At 39.6% G+C, this 18,441-nt stretch overlaps 1 protein-coding gene across 1 annotated transcript in view; it reads right to left on the bottom strand.

Moving 5' to 3' along the window:
• CLASP1 (cytoplasmic linker associated protein 1) overlaps nucleotides 1-18,441 on the bottom strand; it is a 348,219-nt gene that overhangs the window by 123,613 nt on the left and 206,165 nt on the right. The window contains exons 20-21 of the mRNA XM_075530220.1: nucleotides 11,584-11,691; nucleotides 6,455-6,622 (exon numbers count right to left, since the gene is read on the bottom strand). Of these exons, the coding sequence (XP_075386335.1) occupies nucleotides 6,455-6,622; nucleotides 11,584-11,691 (276 nt within the window). The remainder of the gene's footprint in view (nucleotides 1-6,454; nucleotides 6,623-11,583; nucleotides 11,692-18,441) is intronic.

Below are 18,441 nucleotides of genomic sequence, written 5' to 3'. Positions count from 1 at the left end.
TTTTGGTTTTAGCATGGTACCAGGTTACAAATATTAAATACCTTACGGATCTTAGGAATAATTAATTATCTCCATAATTAATAAGTTAACTTTTACATTTAGACAATTAAAAATATTTTTAGATTACCTTAAAGAAAGCTTACTTAAAAGCCGTATAACATCTTCGTTCAATCCTCATTCATGCCACATCTTACATTAAGGTCTTTCCTTATTTTAATGAAAAACATTTCTTTTTCTAAATGAGACCAATGTAGTACTTTTGTTTCTTCTTTAATATGAGCTTATCACAGGCAAAATTAAGGCAAAACGTAGAAGTGCTTATGGCCAAGGATAAATTTTAGATTAATATTACTTTTAAGCAATAATTATCTATAGCAGAATTTTGCTTTCTACAAGAAATTACCAAAGCAATGGGCTCGACTAGTAGCAAGTGGTCCAAAAAGACAACCAACAGTACACAGTGAAGTGGTCCCTGTCAGAGATCAACCTGGGAAGGTGCTCGAATCTAAGCATGCAGAGGGGAGTGATAGCTAAGGCAGAGGAAACAAAGCAAGGCTCACGAGGACAGGAGAAGAGGGGAAGAAGGGCATTCCACCTGGCAGTGTCTTGGGAAAGCGTTTGGAGCAAAGGGAAGGAAGTCGTCACTCCCAGAGTCACCTCCTCCATGTACTCACCAAGCGGAGGGAAGCCCCGAGCAGGGCTTGTATCTCGGCTGCTCTCACGGCTGGTATCGCGGCTGCACCCCTGACTCATGCTGGGTCGAGGGATACGGCTGCTCCGTGCTAGTGTGCAGCATGAGGGGTTTCAGAGAAGGTGAACAAGTTTAATGAAGATCGACAAACTCACAACACGTCAGTCACATCATGTTCATGTACTTATGGCATTGCCTGCGCTGGGAGTGCTGATGGCTGGGTCACCGATCAACAATGAGGTCATACTGGCTGATGGGACAACAGCAGAGGGTCTCAATAAAAATCTGATCATGCTCAATGCCTCCGAGAACTAGCAATGCTCGAATGAAAGTGAAACACCACCAAAATGTGAGACATGAGATCTTTCTAAAGAACAAACTGAAAAGAAAATGGATCTTAGACATTATCTAGATTTCTCGACAGGAAGATAACAAAAACTGAATCATAAAAAAAAAAAAGAAATCATGAAGGCTAATAATACAACTAGCGCAGCTGCCCTTTCAGGTAAGTGTGCAGATGATTCACATATAATTATTTAAACCAATACTTGTAAAGAGTTGGGGCTGATCCTGAATCTAATACTTGGCTTTTAATAGGGAATCAATAAAGATTTGCCTATGATCCCTACCCAACCACGTCATGATCCTAGTCGGAGAATTCCAATATTCATCTTGAGAGATCTCTCTACTGACCTGAGAATAATTAATTACTGCATGATTACCTGTGTAAAGTTTCTTTTTCCCAGTTATACAACACTGAGATTATAAGATACACATATAGCCCAACAATACACTCTAATAATAATTTTGGCCCAAAAGTTCAGAAAAGATCGCTTGTTCCTTGATTTAGTTTGAGCAAACGAATACAGCACTTGAAAAATACTCGGCACTGGCTTTGCATGTTGAATGCCTGTAGATGGAATGCTTAACATAATAGCTGGAGTGGACAATATTTCCTTCTCGAGAGGACCTATGAAATTCTTGACTGGATAAACCTATCTTTCAGAGATTTGGGAAACGAGAAACTTAATCCACTATGTGCTCTGTGCTGTAGAGAGCATTAGTTATCGTTTCAGAGCAAAAATACTGCCAAGCTAGCACAAGCATGTCTTAGAAACTACAAGCATGGACTTCCATGAGGAAGGACACTAAGGTAAGAAACCAAAACAGACCCCTGTCTTGGGCTAACCTGCTCAGCACTGGAGTCAGGTAAGTGGATCTGGATCCTTAGGTCTGCCCTGATAAGGCAAGGTCACGGACGGGAAAGCGAGCTGGGCAATCTGTTAAAACAGGGCTTCTGCAAAGATTCTACATATTCATAACATTTTGTCTTTATTTTGTCTGGGTGGTAAAGATGCCCTTAGTTTTCACGCTAACTTGCGGTGAATGTTCATTGCAATTCTTGGTAACCTTCTCACGGGTGCTTCATTAAATGCACAAAATAGCTGAAACGTTTCTTCTGCTCTCCAACAATAAATGAGAAGTTTCCTGGAACCCATAAAGCAATACTGTTTACCCTTTGGGACCACAATCTATATCATGAAATGACCTCTGTCCTTTAGGAAAATCAAGAATAGGAAGAATCCCATCATTTAAATGAGAAGTACTCTAAAAATAACACATACATATATAAAAATGTCTTGAGTTCCCTGCAGAAAAGCATTATGTGAAAATCTTATTTCCTACCTACTCTAAAAGATGACTAAAAATAACAAAAACCTGTTCAGACAGCTTTTTATATATTGAATGCTTAGGTGAGTACTTTCTTATAGTTCTTGCTTGATATTTGATTTTCATCCAGTTATTACTCTCTTCTTTGAATTCATATACACCCTACATGCAACTATGGGACAACTTTGCTTGAATTAGTATTTAGAGCACTTTTTGTAAACTATATTAAGCCTATAGATCTTGAAATCTCATGAGACTATGGTCCTAGGATCTCGGCCCAGACTCATTTCCTTAAGGTGTTTGGTTATGTGTAAGAAGGAAGTCTTTATCACTTTGTCTCCTGCTTGCTCCATCTCATTCATGGATTTATTTGTATCAAAATCTATACATATATACAAATATCCTCTATCAAATATATATTGACTCATCGGTATACTAAAACAAACAAACAAACAAACAAACAAAACTTTGCTTTTCTCTGGGTAGCAGTACGTTATGAAGAAAATAAAGAACCTCCGCAGGGGTGAGCAGCGAATGTCTTAGATAACAGTATGCATGGATGCTTGACAAGCTTTACCCTCCTGGTGTTCCACACGAAGCGATCACTCATGCTTGGCTCCTTTCGCCTACGGCTCAGTAAGTAGCTGCATGCTCAAGAAACAATCACTTCTGTTCACAAGTGTGTAAATTTGCCCGTGATAACGTCAAACCTCCACCAAATGGTTATATTAAAATGCCAAGAGTTGGATAATATGAAACACAAAAGGAAAAAGACCACATTCAAGGACTAGTCTACAAAATCTAATCCGAGAGGCGAGAGGAGTCCTGGTCGCACAGTGGGTAAGTGTTTGGATGCTCACTGACAGGGCAGCGGTTCAAACCCACCAGTTGTTCCCCAGGAGAAGAGGTGGCGGGCAGTCGACTCCCACAAAGACTGGCCTTGGAAACCCCACTGACCGCTCTACTCTGTGCTACTTAAGGTTCCTATAAATAGAATCGATAAAGCTAACAGATGTTTACAACACAGCACATATACTCGAGTATAAGCCGTCCTGAATATCAGCCGAGGGCCCTCATTTTACCACAACAACTGCATTAAAAATGTGCTCACAGAAAGCGGCTTATACACGAGTACATACAGTAACATGTTTCTCTAGACATTGTATATCTTGGTCTTACACAGGGGAGTCTAATTTCAAAACTCTCCCAATGTCTTTTCAGCCCCAAAACTTGAAAATCAAAGAACAAACGGCAATGATGACAGAACTTTTAAAATACAATTTCTATAAATGTTGACTATTTAAGTGTTTTTTATCATGTGCCCTCAAAAAGAACCACCCCCAACACACACACACACACACACACACACACACACACAGACAAAATGAAACAAATCACTAATATATTTTATGCACTTGACTGGGAAGTATATGTGGGCATAAAGTGCTGGGAAAGAGCACAATTTGGCTTTATTTTGTTTCTTATCATTCAACAGGAATAACTGTCTTGCTTAAGAAATTTTAAATGTTAAATAAGAAAAGTTAGGGCATTGTTTTCTAATCACACAGTAAAAACTAAAATTCAATTAAGAAAAATAATTTCAAACAAACAAAAAAGTATGGTCAAATAAAATGTGAAACATAGATAACTAGATTCCTCCCCCTCCACCTCAGTGCAAATCCTCAACCTAGCTGAATACTAATGAAACTGTTAAATGTGTTAGAGAATATAAAAATATTGTTTAAAAATACTACCCCTTGTTTTACATAATTACCTAAGTCAGCTACTCAATGATTTGTAGCCTTGGCTGTATAGTCATATTCCTGATATGTATTAGCTGTTTCTATTAGCACACATCTATTATTTAAAAACCAGCAATATATGTGCTGCCACTCCCCCCACCACCCCAATAAATAAAACAATCTCTAAGCAGTGCCATATAAACGAATGAGTGGAAATTTTATTGATGTACTTCTGCGTGTATGCACATAAAATGCAGACACAAGTAAAATATCTGCTTTAGTCAGAACTGTATGCATAGCCTGAAAACTTTGCAGGTAATCAATACTTCTAATGAGTACCAAGGAATAACTTTTTCTCCAAAATACCATTTCAATTAGCAACTTGTTGGAAGGGAAAGGGTTCCTATGTAGTTCTCACTGATTCTGATTTCACAGTACCTCTTCATAAATTTAGAAAATGGCTGTTTTTCAACTACATGAAACACCAGCTGCATGGTTAAAACGACAGAATACCAGGTGTTATAGGTAAAGTAGGTAACTCGGGTTATTTTCCATATTCAAGTTAAAATCAAAATAAATAAATAAGAAGTAAAATTTCTAAACAGCAAAGTAGTTTTAGAGGATGGCATGTGGACTGCAAACTTTGAAATCAAATGCATTTTCCAAACAAACCCAGGTCTAATCACGGATCCATTATATCTAACAATCTGTATGGGAAATTTAGATACCCCAGCCATCACATCCTCATTTGCATCCAGCTCAGGGACCGTATTCCAAAATGCCTTGGAAAGGAAAGCCTTGTGAAGAATTAACAAGACTGCTGCTTGATTATATTTTTTACTTACTTTGGAAATGTTCCTTCTAACCAAATTGCTTCCACTCTGCTTCTTAAACATTTGTACCTACCTCCTCTTAACATTTCTCCTGTTCCCATCTCCCTGCGGCAGTCTGCCTCTGAAAGTCCGTCTTTCTTGGGCTAGATTCTGCCCGGCCTCTCTTTTATTTGTGCTGTCTCCTAATGAACCGCTGTAGCCTCCGCTGCGTGAAATCCCTCTAATCGGGTGCTTCTGCACACTCAAGTGTCCTCACTAGAAAACCTTTCTTCTCATCTCTGCCTCCATTTCATTCAAACAGAAGAACCAGTCTGAGAAGGCTCCTCTAACAGAGGATGGTTGTGTGCAAAGAGGCTTAAAGAAAGCACACACAAGCCAACCGCCATCAAGTGGATTCCCACTGAGGGCAGTCCAGAGGCGGAGAGTAAAATGCCCCACAGGTCTCTCTCCATCACAATGGCAGCTCCTTCTCCCATGGGAGGGGCCAAGAGACACTCCTTTCTGTCCTTCTGATACAGTATCTGTCGCATTTTCTTCTCTCCCCAGTGAACTGCGGCTCTTTGAAGTAAAAAGCAAAGCTTCTTTTTACCCATCTTCTAATTCTAAGGCCTAATTAAGTGTCTGGTATATCAAAGTAAACATTCATAGAAAAAGGATTGAGATTAATGTTAAGTAAGATAGATCAACAGAATGTAAGAATTGTATACTATTATTTTGTACCATGAGTAAAGTTTTATCTACAAAGAAATAGAGATGTAAGAAAGAATATACACATAGATGTTTCACAATATATTAAAGACTTCTAATTTTTAAATTTTTATAAAAGAGCATATGAATTAGAATTTAATAGAGTAAAAATCTTCATAGTAGTAAAATGCTTAAAGTAGTACATAAAATTCAACACCCCACTAAGAGGAAAATAAATTCTGTAACACATAAAAGAAACACATTTAGTTTTTAGCGATACCTAGTTTTTATGTTTGAACAAAATTCTGTAAAAAATAACTATATACATATTTGTAAATAGTATATGTATATAGTTAAGTAACTATACATACACAGACTTGACCACATCCATTTCACTATTGTTTTCTCTACATGAAAGAAATAAATCAAAATTAAGCTAAATGTGCCCCTACAAAATGGCATTTGAACATTTACACAGGTTACTATTGTTACAGAATAATCAAGTAATGGAAAATTCAAGGCAAGACTGTTTTTAAATGTTGGAGAAAAAAAATCATGCCCTTTTACACAATTCCTATATTTTGAAATTAACTATAAAACACAAGAACCTACAATGATGTACTTCCTTTCTAGGGACTCGAGCAGCTGATTGCAACCTCAGCCTGATATGTGGAAAATAAAAATGGAAATGTCTTTTTAACACAGGCAAATGAAATCTTTCAGTTCAAAACAGACCTTTATGATTTTCCAGATTAGAAACCAACATTAAAATGCAGTGAACATTGCGACCAAGTTGGGAAAATTACTACAGAATGTTTGAGAACCCTTACCTAATCCTATTCGGCTTGGGCTTGTTTCTCGGCTGCATCCCTGACTCCTGGGAATCTTGCTTCGCTTCTCTGAAGAGGGTGTCACAGGTGGGCCTCTTGAGGACCCTCCAGAAAGTCCACCGTAACCGCTTCCCAGCAGTTTTCCTGGGGAACTTGATCGGCTACCAGCTAAAAATCAAGTGGGAAAAAAAGGAGTAAAACCATGTAAACTATGGAATACAAGAGGCTTCCAAAAAACTCATGAAAAAATATAATTAAAACCCAATTTTAAGGGTTTTCCTGCAAACTTTTTAAAGCCCCCGCACACATTATACTGAGTCCAGAAGCTGGCTGACACATTGATTTAGATCGAACATTAAGAATTTGATACTATTTTTTAAATACATGGGACCATAAGAGTGTCACTGACAGACAAGTTACTAGAGTTCTGAAAATGAATAGTTTATGATCAAAAAGGAGATGGAGAAGCAACGGTACTTGTTCTGCAGCTAATCTCTACAAATAAATATAAAATGAAAAATATTATCATTAGGTGGGGAAAATGAGCCCCCAAAGTCACATTAATCTCACAAACAAAAGAAAAGGGGGTAGGAGGGATACAGCACATAGAAATATGGCAAATAAAAAGACAAAATAAGATAATAATAAATAAGTTCAAACATAAGAGTAATCAAAATAAATGTATACATTAAATTTATTTGCCAAAAACAGATTTATAATTTGTTTAAAATTATGAAATCAAATTCCATCAACTGTTATCAAAAGAGGTAAATAGCACACTTAAAACAAAATGAAATAAAAATAAAAACATTTGAAAAAGACAAACTGTATTTCACATTAAGAAACTAGTTCTCCATGAACATGTAGTCACAAACTTATGCTGTAGTAATATAGCTTTAAGATATATATATGTATAAATTAAATGATAAAATATGAGACTGATAAAGCAGTTAAAAGTTCAGTTACATATATGTACATATATAATACACACGTTTATATCCTACAAATAATATATATTCTCATTTTTCATATGAATATTACAAAAACGGATTCTGTACTAAACCTCAAATTGACGGGGGGAAAATTAACAACCTGACAAAAGCAGGAGTCAGAAAGCACATTCCCTGAAAACGGCTGTGACTTTATTAATAGCCAGCTGATAACTACATACTTTTATAATAAATATTCAAAATTTATGTTGAAAATTCTGTGGTGGGACACAACTTTCCCTCAGAGAAAGCCTTATTTTGACAATCATGATAGCAAACACCAGAATGTCCTCATTTATTTATATATCAGAGCTCCCTAAACACAGACAATCTTATAAAGTGTAAAGTACACATTTTTCTATGCTACAATAGAATGACTTAGCGGAAGTAAAGAAACTTTAAAAGAGCGCTTACCTGGAAATAATAAAATAATTAATAGACAGAGATAAGAAAAGCACTATCATTCAGATCACAAACTTAGGTCACTACTCACAAAAATTAATACTTTATAATGATTTATAATTTAAAGTAAGACTCAGTGAGCAAGTCTCCAATGTATACTACTATGAAGAATATGTCTCAGGACCTATTAATTTTGCCATATAGTAACAACAAAAAGGAGGGGGGAAAATTTCAAACACTGTAATTTGAACATACAGAAAAATGCAAAAAGATCAAGTAAGCTCATGGTAAAGAGAAATTATTATTATGCAGAAACTTGGGATATGGAGGTATACCCTAAAACACCCCCCCCACCAAAACAAAAGGGGGCGGGGGCAAGAAGAGGATGTCTTACCACCAGCAGGATTAGCAGATCTGGATCCTTGATTATAGCAGACCAAAGGACAGGCAAAAAGTGGATTAAAAAACAATAAGACAATGCAGAAGGTCAGCATGCGACACAACACAAGCGCTTTTGTTCACAAACACACCAACAAACATATGCTCTATCTGGTTCTTCTTGCTCTGCTCTTGTATTTTTGCTTATTTTATATTGATCATACTATATTGGTTTTTATAAGGGGGGGCTGAAAAGCTCATAGATAAATAGCATTTAGAAATAGTGGTATTTTTTCACAAACGTTTTGAAGCTTCTGCTATTTCATATCTGCTTAGGAAGCACTTTGTAAGAACCTGCGATGTGTCAGGGACGGCACCAGAGATGAGGCGGTAATTATGGCCAATGGTCCCCTGGAGCAATCAGAGAGGTGACTGCCTCTTGTTCCTCTACTGCCCCCCTATGTCAGTACCTGCCACACAGTGAAGGGCTCGATGAACAATGTTTCTCCTTTAATTTTTTTTTCAATAAACATTTATGAACTGAAAAACAATTACTGAGTATCCTGGCCTTCGTTAGCAGATGTCTGAAATCAGAGGGCTTTTCCAAGGATCCATGGAAAAATGCAATCAAAAGATAATGGAGTTTCCCACAAACTTACTGCCCCTTGCATGCACATTATGGAGCGTTCTAAAATGAATATTAATGAAGCTACTTACTATTCAAAGACAAGACTATTAGTTACATTTGTAACATATCTAAGTAGGTGTATTTACCGATTACAATAATTTCTACAACTATTTCATTTCTATGCCTAAGCTTATGGGCCAGTCTCTTGGGCGACCTCCCTTTCTTTAGGTGTGACTTAGTAAGCAGAAAAAACTGCAAAGGTTTTAAAGTGAAGCCCCCCCAAGTCGGGTGCATTATTTCTAAAAGAGTTAAAAGTTCTACCCCTATATTCAGCCCCTACTATAAAAACACATTTAACTTTTGCCGCCTCCTAAGCGGCGGTAACATTTGTAAAGCTACAATAGATCGTACTAACCGAGCGAGTGACAGAGAGCTCTGGGGATGACAAGCCAACATGCAGGAGACCTAAAGAAACGTGAACTATTGTTTGCCCTCCATACTTCAGAGACGGGATCAACACTGAGCATACAGGGTGACTTGGTTTTGTACTAAATTCCACTCAATCTGATTATTTGACCCAGAGGCTGAGTACTTAACATTTCTGTTTGAGATAAGACCTGAGCCGTATTTATTAGGTCACGACCAGAAAACCTTGCCTTACTGAGCTTCATAGGTACCTTTTAGTTATCTTTGCTTGTCTGCTTTAACAACTTGAAGGTTTGAGGTGACCTTGTAACACTGCTGGGCATTTGTTTTTCTTCACCAGCACTTGCTCACTTCATATCTCTGTCACATTTTGGCTCTTCTTACTTATTTCAAAAATTTCATCATACGATTGTACACTAAGAGGTGACAGTATAATATAAATCACTTTTCTATACCCTGGGAAACTAAAAAAGCCTTGTGTGATTCACTTGTGTTATTCGCGCTACTGGAGGGGTGTGGAATAGAACCCACAGCGTCTCCAAGACATGCCTGTATTAAATGGCTCTATGTCTCATGGCAGCACGAGGATTTTACAGAATCAGAATTGGGGGGCTATTTCCAGGGTAAATTTTGAGGTGCACTTGCACACTGAATCCAAGGGAAAGTCCAGGAAGAGGATGATACGAGGTGGAGACTCCCTGGCCTTAATAAACTTAATCTATGTTGGTTTATGTCCCTCATCCTATAACCTCACTCCTCCCCTGCACTTCTGAGCTTGCTGAAGTGGAGAGGGACGAAGAGGGCAATAATCAGGCTGCCCACTCTCAGCTACAATCCATCAGCAGGCTAGGCTTGTCATTTTTATTAAATTCTCATGAGAGGTCTCTGGGGTGAGTTTTATTATTACCCATTTTACAGACAGTGACGTGAAAGCTCAGAAAGGCTGAAAGATTTGCCCACTGGCACAGCAGGACCACGATGAAGGTTCACACTTGGCTCGACACTCAAGCGCACGTGTCTTGTACATTGCACTAGGTAAGGTAGAGTGTCCCCAAAAAGCATCCTGCGGCTCCATCCAAGGCAGCAATCTGATGGGACATTAGGTTTTTAAAGATAGGGACTACAATTATCAAAGGAACAAGAGAAGGATCAAACTTGAGAAAGCAGTGAGAAAGGCCCAGGTACTATACTATGTGACAATCTCTGGAACGTGCTGAGGAGGAGGCCGAGGAGACAAAGTACCCCCTGGGACAGGGGAGGCTCTCCCCCCACAACACTGCAGTTGCCTTTGAGAACTCTGAGAGCCAGCTCCGTTCCACATGGGCAGGGGACAAGATACTCAAACTTCCATGTAACTGGAAAGTGAGGCACGAGGATTGGAGTCTTAAAATGCATTCATTCCAACGTGTCACCATTCAAATGACTTGACGTAGACAGAGAAGCAAAGTTGGGAGAAAGGCAGCGGAGAAAAGCTAACGTCCACACAGGCAAGAAGAGAGGAGCGGGCAGCAAACGCCACACAGATTCCTGACAACAGAAAAATGGGCCATGTTTCAGACGGTTTCATTTGAGGCTTGAGAAGCGGTAGAAAACCCCCACTTTTATGTAAGTAGGGGTGCACAATTAAAGTCACACGGAGAGAAGACATACAGAAACGTATGTTACGGGCTGAGCTGTGTGCCCCCAACGTGCGTGCTGCAAAACCTAACTTCTCTCCTTGTGGTTACGGTCCCATTGGGGATAACGAGGCAGGACTGATGCAGGGCACAGGTTCTCAAACTTTCTTGGCCTGCTGCCCCCTTGAAAGAAACCTGTGCTTCGCCCGCAGCAAACGCCTTTTGTCCCGTGGGCTCGAATGCAGGCTAAAATGCAGGTGTCTGCTCTGCAGTCTCCCTGGCACTCCCTGCCCCCCCTCCCCAAAGGGGCTGTCTACTCTGGGACCCCTCGTTTAGAAGGTATCTTGAGTCCATCTCTTTTGAGACATAAAAACATCTCTTTACAGCTCAACAGAGAGCAAACACAAATAGCAAGTAAAGGAACAGGGCCACGCCCCACGGAGATCTTCCGGGAAGCAGGAAACCAGCTGAAGGGAAACGGAAAGCCTTCCCCTGGCGCTGGTTCCCGGAATTCAGCCTAACCCGAGAGCAGACAGTCCCTTTGGGCAGCGTACCCAACAAACACCCAGACAAGGCCTGCTGACTGAGAGTCATGGAAATGTGCACACCCCCCATCAATGCAGCGAATGCACGCAGACGCGTTAAAGAGCAACGACTAAGCACAGAGAGGCGTGTTAATACACTTCTTACGCTGGGACTGCGAAACGACTTTAGCGCGACTTCGGCCTCGGTTATCGGGAGGCATCGCGGCAGCACTGGAGGTGCTCCCGGAGCTCTGCCGTCTCGTGCGGATCCGACCTGGAGGATACAAAACAACAGCGTTTCCATGACGTTTTCAAAATGAGCATCACCTCACGCACGGTGCACACCGAGTACAGGAGCCGGGCCAACCGCATGGGAGGGCGGATGCTTCCGTGTGAACATCGGTCGTGTTGGGTGTGCCACATTTCCTGCCCCACCCCATCCCCATCCAAGGGCTACCCGATGTTCATGGGAAAATTAAGCTCCTTTTTCATGTACACGCACACTGAGAAGGATCTTATTTTAAAGCATGTATATCAACTATTTCCTAGACTACGAAGATGAAAATTAAGAGAATTGATATTCTGAGTTCCTGAGAACTGTTGATCTAAAATGAATTCAATGTTGTAGGCATTTATGTCTTAAAAATGTCATTAAGAATAAAGCAGTCATTATCCCTAATTATTAAACTATAAAACCATTAAAATGAAAATATGTTCAGGAATGCAAAGTCATTGGTTATAAGAGTAGTTTGATTAGGTATCAGATTGTTTGGGTTTGTTTTGTTTGTTATTAAATACTGGGTATTTCGGTTTCAAGAGTGGCTAAAATCTCTTCTGCCATTAATTCAACCAAAATAGCAACCTGCTATGGCAAAATCAATCCATGTGAATTCTTGCTAGCTTTTTATATTGTTCAAAATCACTTCTACCCCCAAATCTAACAAAATATGGAGAAAAGTAATGCAAGAAAAAAAATGTGCTAAGGCATAAAAGGAAAGAGGTAAACACCATTAAAAGCAAGCGCATCACCAAAAAAATTAAATTAAATTAAAACTAGAATGTGGGAAGATCAATTCAGAAAGGGAGGGTAAGAATGGCTGGACAATGTGAAGACTGTAACCAATATCAATGAATTCTACATGAAACAAACTGCTAAATAGGTGTTAAATTCTAATGTTCATATTTCAACAGCAAAGATATTTTTAAACAGTAAATTAGAAAGCACCAGTGACTTCTATAGCAGTTTAAAGACAAATGCATGCGTGCATTCTAAAAGAATGCTGGTGACGAAGGGGTTGTGCATCGTTCACACTCGCAGGCTGTCCTGAAAGAGAAGCCTAAGGCTCGCGGCTCCTGTAAAGATCTAGCGTCTCTGGAACCCCAAGAGAAAGCTCCACCCTGACCTACGGGGCCGCTGCGAGTCAGAACCCACTGCCTGGCAGGGAGTTTGGTTTGGTTTATGTTCATAGTAAGAACTATAGCATACATTATACTAAAAGCTACATAGGTATTAGTCCCTGGGCAGCGCAGATATGTCACAAACTAGTTAAATTTAAGATTGAAGGGTCAGATGCACGCGGAGGCGTTCTCATGGCTTGACAACTGAGTTCCCAAAAGCATGTATTAAAATAAGAGATTAAAATATACACAACAGAAAAAGAAAATCACAGGAAAAGACAAGAAATGTATCAGCTAACAAGCCAACCAACCAACTTAGAGAGAAGCAGACTCAGCGGGAAACAAAAAATTGTGGAGTGTAAAATCATCATGGACTAAGGAACAAGTTGTGTATTTTTAGTAGTGCTGCTGAAATTTCTCCTAACCACCTTGCCATTATGTTAAACGTGAGCTAGGTTTCATTTAGGCTGCCGGGCGGTGTCGTGGTTATGAGTTGGGACATTAACTGCAAGGCCATCAGTTTGAGCCAGCTCAGCCGGAGAAAGACGGTGCTTTCTATTCCTGTAAAGAGTTACAGTCTCGGAAACCCACAGGGGCAGTTGTACCCTGTAGTACAGGGTCACTATGAGTCCATGAGTGTGGTTTGATTTTGGAGAGGTTTAATTTGCACGCAGTTTCCCTATCATCAGCTATGTCAAGTACAAAAGGACCCCAGGTAGGGCAGTGGGTTACACGTGGGCTGCTAAATGCAAGGTCAAGGTCAACAGTTTAAAACAACGGAGAAAGATGAGGATTACTAGTCCTGTCAAGATCCAGTTTTGGAAACCCATATGGGTAGGTCTACCCTATTGTGTTATGATGAGTTGGATTCTCGTTCACTGTATTAAGTATTTTGGTATGGAAATTAAGCTCCAAATTGACATTTTGGAGTTCTTTGGGCCCTTTCAAAACACACAGGGAACATGAGGTATTCTCACTGCACTAAGATTTCTTTTGCCTCTGGAGGTTTCAAAAGTTTGATCAGCAAATTCCAATGTATGTATAGATTATAAAAATGAAAAGCTCTCCTAAATATTACAGAATGTCTTTCAGCCAAATAACACTTTGGCTTTTATAGGAAGCTATAATTACATAATTATTGATAATCATATAATTGTTGATTGTAAAAGCAATTGGCTCTGTAAACTTTTTACCCAAATCAGAAAAAGTTAAAACACGTAACAAAAACAAACCCATACCCCAAATACAATAAAATATCGCCCATGAGACCAGAGAGTCCACATTTACCAAAAGCAAAAGCTAAAAGGCAAGAGGGGAAGGGAAGCTACATCAATGGAAACCAAACAAACACAACCCAAACAACACTGAAACAAAGAAAAGAAATGTATCCCACTGGACAAAAGTCTGCACTAAACGGAAAACTCGTTTTCTGTGTAAACTTCCACCTAACAGTCATAACCAATAGCGCCTTTAAAGGACGGGTGACTGAGCGTGGAGGCCCAGAGTCATGGTTTTTAGGGGGAAGAAAGGCATCACCGTCAATTGGCATATTGTCACAAAGGCAAAGCTCTCCTTCTTGTTTTGGTAAAAGCTAACCATTTGTGCGCATCCACCTACAAGCAAACTGTGTTTGGATTGTGGAATACAAAAGCAATTTGTCTGTAAACGTAAAAAAAAAAAACTTTCACTGAAAACATAATAAAGTATTACTTAAAAGAAAAAAATAAAAAATTTTAAGTCTCTTATGTAAATATTTACTCTCTCCTGGGGCATTTTGACATACGAAGGGGCTTCAAAAAGTTCGTGGAAAAATTCCAGTCTCTCTTCGTTCCATTTCTACAAACTTTTTGAAGGAAGCACATATATGTCTACTTTATGTTTCATTGCTTGGGACACTATTCCACCAACCTCCACCCAAGTATTTGCAATAGAATCAACATGGGTGAGAGTAATTACTTGCTACTTTTCTACCAATAACAACTACTATAAAATGAATTACTATCCACATTTTTAAAGTTAAAGAATAAGAAGTCAAATATACTTTTAATGTTCCATTTATAAATATATGTGTTTTCATTTTTGATAAAGGCCAATTACTTCAAATTCAGAGTTTATGCTTCCCATTAAACTGAACTAAAATTTCAGGTCTTTATCCTGATGAGCAGGTATGGCTTTATAGTTATTACCATATGGACTTAATTAAAACCACCAATAATTAAGTTGTTATAAATTAATTCTTAAAAACATGACTAGTCTCTAGTCAAAGGGCATTCATGGAGGTCTAGACAAAGACATGTACATGCAAATATATATAGGAGGATGGGGAAATAGATCTATGTGTCTATATTTATAGGTCAAGTATTAAGGTGGCGGAAGGACCTTGGGCCTCTACTCAAACACTCCCTCAATGCATGAATACCTTCTTTTATTAAATTGGAACTCTATGATGCTCACTCTCCCAACACAACGGCTGGAGCCAAAGTGGGTGAACAAGTAAATGTGGTGAAGAAAGCTGATGGTGCCCGGCTATCAAAAGAGATAGTGACTGGGGTCTTAAAGGCTTGAAGATAAACAAGCGGCCATCTAGCTCAGAAGCAACAAAGTCCACATGGAAGAACACACCAGCCTGTGTGATCGAGTGGTCCCAAAGGGATCAGTTACCAGGCATCAAAGAACAAAAAATCATATCACTGACTGCACACCTCCATGATAGGATCGCTGAAGACAAATGGGTGCATAAGCAAATGTGGTGAAGAAAGCTGATGGTGCCCGGCTATCAAAAGAGATAGTGTCTGGGGTCTTAAAGGCTTGAAGGTGAACAAGCGGCCATCTAGCTCAGAAGCAAATAAGCCCACATGGAAGAAGCACACCAGCCAGTGCGATCACGAGGTGCCCAAGGGACCAGGTATAAGGCATCATGCAAAAAAAAAAAAAAGATATAAGTGTATGTATGTATGTGTATATGTATATATGTATGTGTATATATGTATATATATATCATATTAAATGAAGGGGGAAGTGCAGAGTGGAGACCCAAGGCCCAAGTGTCGACCAATGGAGATCCCCTCATAGAGGGGTTTAGGAGAGGAGATGGGTTAATTAGGGTGTGAGGTAGTATCGATGAAGAACACAGCTTTCCCCCAGATCCTGGATGCTTCCTCCCCCCAACTAACATGATCCGAATTCTACCTTGCAGGGCTGGATAGGACAGAGGCTGTACACTGGTACATATGAGGGTTGGAGGTACAGGGAATCCAGGGTGGATGATACCTTCAGGACCAAGGGCGTGAGGGACGATGCTGGGAGAGTGGAGGGTGAGTGGGTTGGAAAGGGGGAACTGATTACAAGGATCCACATGTGACCTCTTCCCTGGGAGAGGGACAGCAGAGAAGGGGGGAAGGGAGACTCCAGATAGGGCAAGATATGACAAAATAACGATGTATAAATTACCAAGGGCATATGAGCGAGGGGGGAATGGGGAGGGAGGGGGGGAAAAAAAAGAGGACCTGATGCAAGGGGCTTAAGTGGAGAGCAAATGCCTTGAGAATGATTGGGGCAGGGAATGTATGGATGTGCTTTATACAATTGATGTATGTATATGTATGGATTGTGGTAAGAGTTGTTTGAGTCCCTAATAAAATGTAAAAGAAGAAAAGAGAAAAAAATGATTAGGGCAAAGACTGTACAGATGTGCTTTATACAATTGATGTATGTATATGTATGAACTGTGAAAAGAATTGTATCAGCCCCAATAAATTGTTAAAATAAAAAAAAAGGAAAAAAAACAAACAAAAAAAACATGACTAGTCTCTACAACTATCAATGAGGTATCAGTGTCGATAGGTCATTCGAGCATCGTATGTTTTTATTTTAAATTACATATTTTGAGGGACAATGTTTTTACTCTTTCTTAGCTTAGAAAAAAAAATTACATGAGTTCACTTGATTTACCAGATAACGTCAACATTTAAACGACTAATTTTCTCATGAACAACAACAAAAAAGCTATTGCTTTCTTCCTCCAAATCACAAAATTATTCTTTTAGAAACAGTCAAACTGACCATTTCTGAAAGATAAGCTGGAAATATTGTCCCAAAACTATTTCTTCTTTTGTTTTTAAGTATTTTATTGAGGGCTCTTACAGCTCCTGTCCACACAATTGTATCAAGCACATTTGTACATATAGTACCATCGTTATTTTCTATACATGTATTTGCCATTGAGCCCTTGGTATCTGCTCTTCTCCCCCCCCCCACTTCGTGGCCCCTTGATCCATGTTAAATTATTATTATTTTCATAGTTTACACCGACCACTGTTTCGCTTTCCACATGGTTTCTGCTGTTCATCACCCTAGGGGGAGGGTGTGCGGTTAGGTGTGGATCATCATCGGTTCCCCCTTCCTCTCCTCCTTTCCCTACCTTCCCCTTACCTTTCTGGTATCGCTACTCCCTTTCCTGTTCCTGGATTCCACGTGCCGTGAGCTCTTAGGTCTTATCTGTCCCTGTGCACATGCTCCGGTCGAGCCCACAGTGAAAGGCAGCACTGGGGTCATGGCAGTGGGGGATGAGGAAGCCTCAAGGAACCAGGAGCGTTGTGTGTTTCACCAGTGCTTAACTGCACCCTGATTGGCTCATCCCTTCTCTGTGACCCCTCAGTGAGGGGACGTGCCACTGTCTACAGGTTGGCTTTGGGGTCTTTGCTCTGACTGCCCTTGTTCTCAACAATATGTTTTTTGTTTGTTTGCTTGTTTGTTTGTGGTCTTCTGACGCCTGTTACCCGGTCCTGGCAACAACTCATGATCGCACAGGCTGGTGTGCTTCCTCCATGTGGGTTTGCTGCTTCTCTACTAGATGGCCTTTAAAGCCCAGGCGCTGTATCTTTTAATAGCCAGGCACCATCCGCTTTCTTCACATTTGCTTATGCACCCAATGTGTCTTCAATGATTGTGCCGTGTTCGTGCACTGAGGTAGGGCATGAGCAGAGAGCCGAAGTCCGTCCACAACCTCAGCATAGTGCCATATAAATATACGTACAGGGGCCAATACATATACCTCTATCCATGTTCTGCTTCCTAAACCATTCCTCTGTTTCCGTCTAGCTATTTTTTATAGTTCTTTACAAACTTTCTTTCTGATTAATTATATTAGAAAGTCCCACCCCCTTGACATGTATAACTTAAAATTTTTTTCTTCATTTCCATAGTCAGGTAGTTTTCAGAATTCACATGGATAATTTAGATTTTAGTGCTTCCAAACACCAATTCAAACTTCAACTAAGCCCCATAAGGATGAACGTAAGAAACTCTTGTTTTTGTAGCTACATAGTAAAAGAGTCAAAGCTTTACTCTGAAATTTTAAAAGATCCATAATAATTCCAAAATACTACAGACCAAGTAATAAATTGTGTTTACTGAGGTTTTTTCTGTTATTCAAGATAGCGTTGAAAGCATCATTTCTATGTTTCACTGCTAAAACAGGCACAAAAGTGTTAGGATTAGACCAGAAGCATTCGGACTAACAAATCTCCCAGTGATGTCTCTACATTTCCATAACAAGCAGCTATGACTAGTTAGAGCTAAAACAACCTGCACAGCCTTTGTAAACAAAGTTCAAGACTCCCTTTGC

The sequence above is a fragment of the Tenrec ecaudatus genome, chromosome 13, assembly GCF_050624435.1.
Source record: "Tenrec ecaudatus isolate mTenEca1 chromosome 13, mTenEca1.hap1, whole genome shotgun sequence".
Classification (NCBI taxonomy): domain Eukaryota; kingdom Metazoa; phylum Chordata; class Mammalia; order Afrosoricida; family Tenrecidae; genus Tenrec; species Tenrec ecaudatus.
This window is presented reverse-complemented; position numbering and strand designations above follow the sequence as displayed.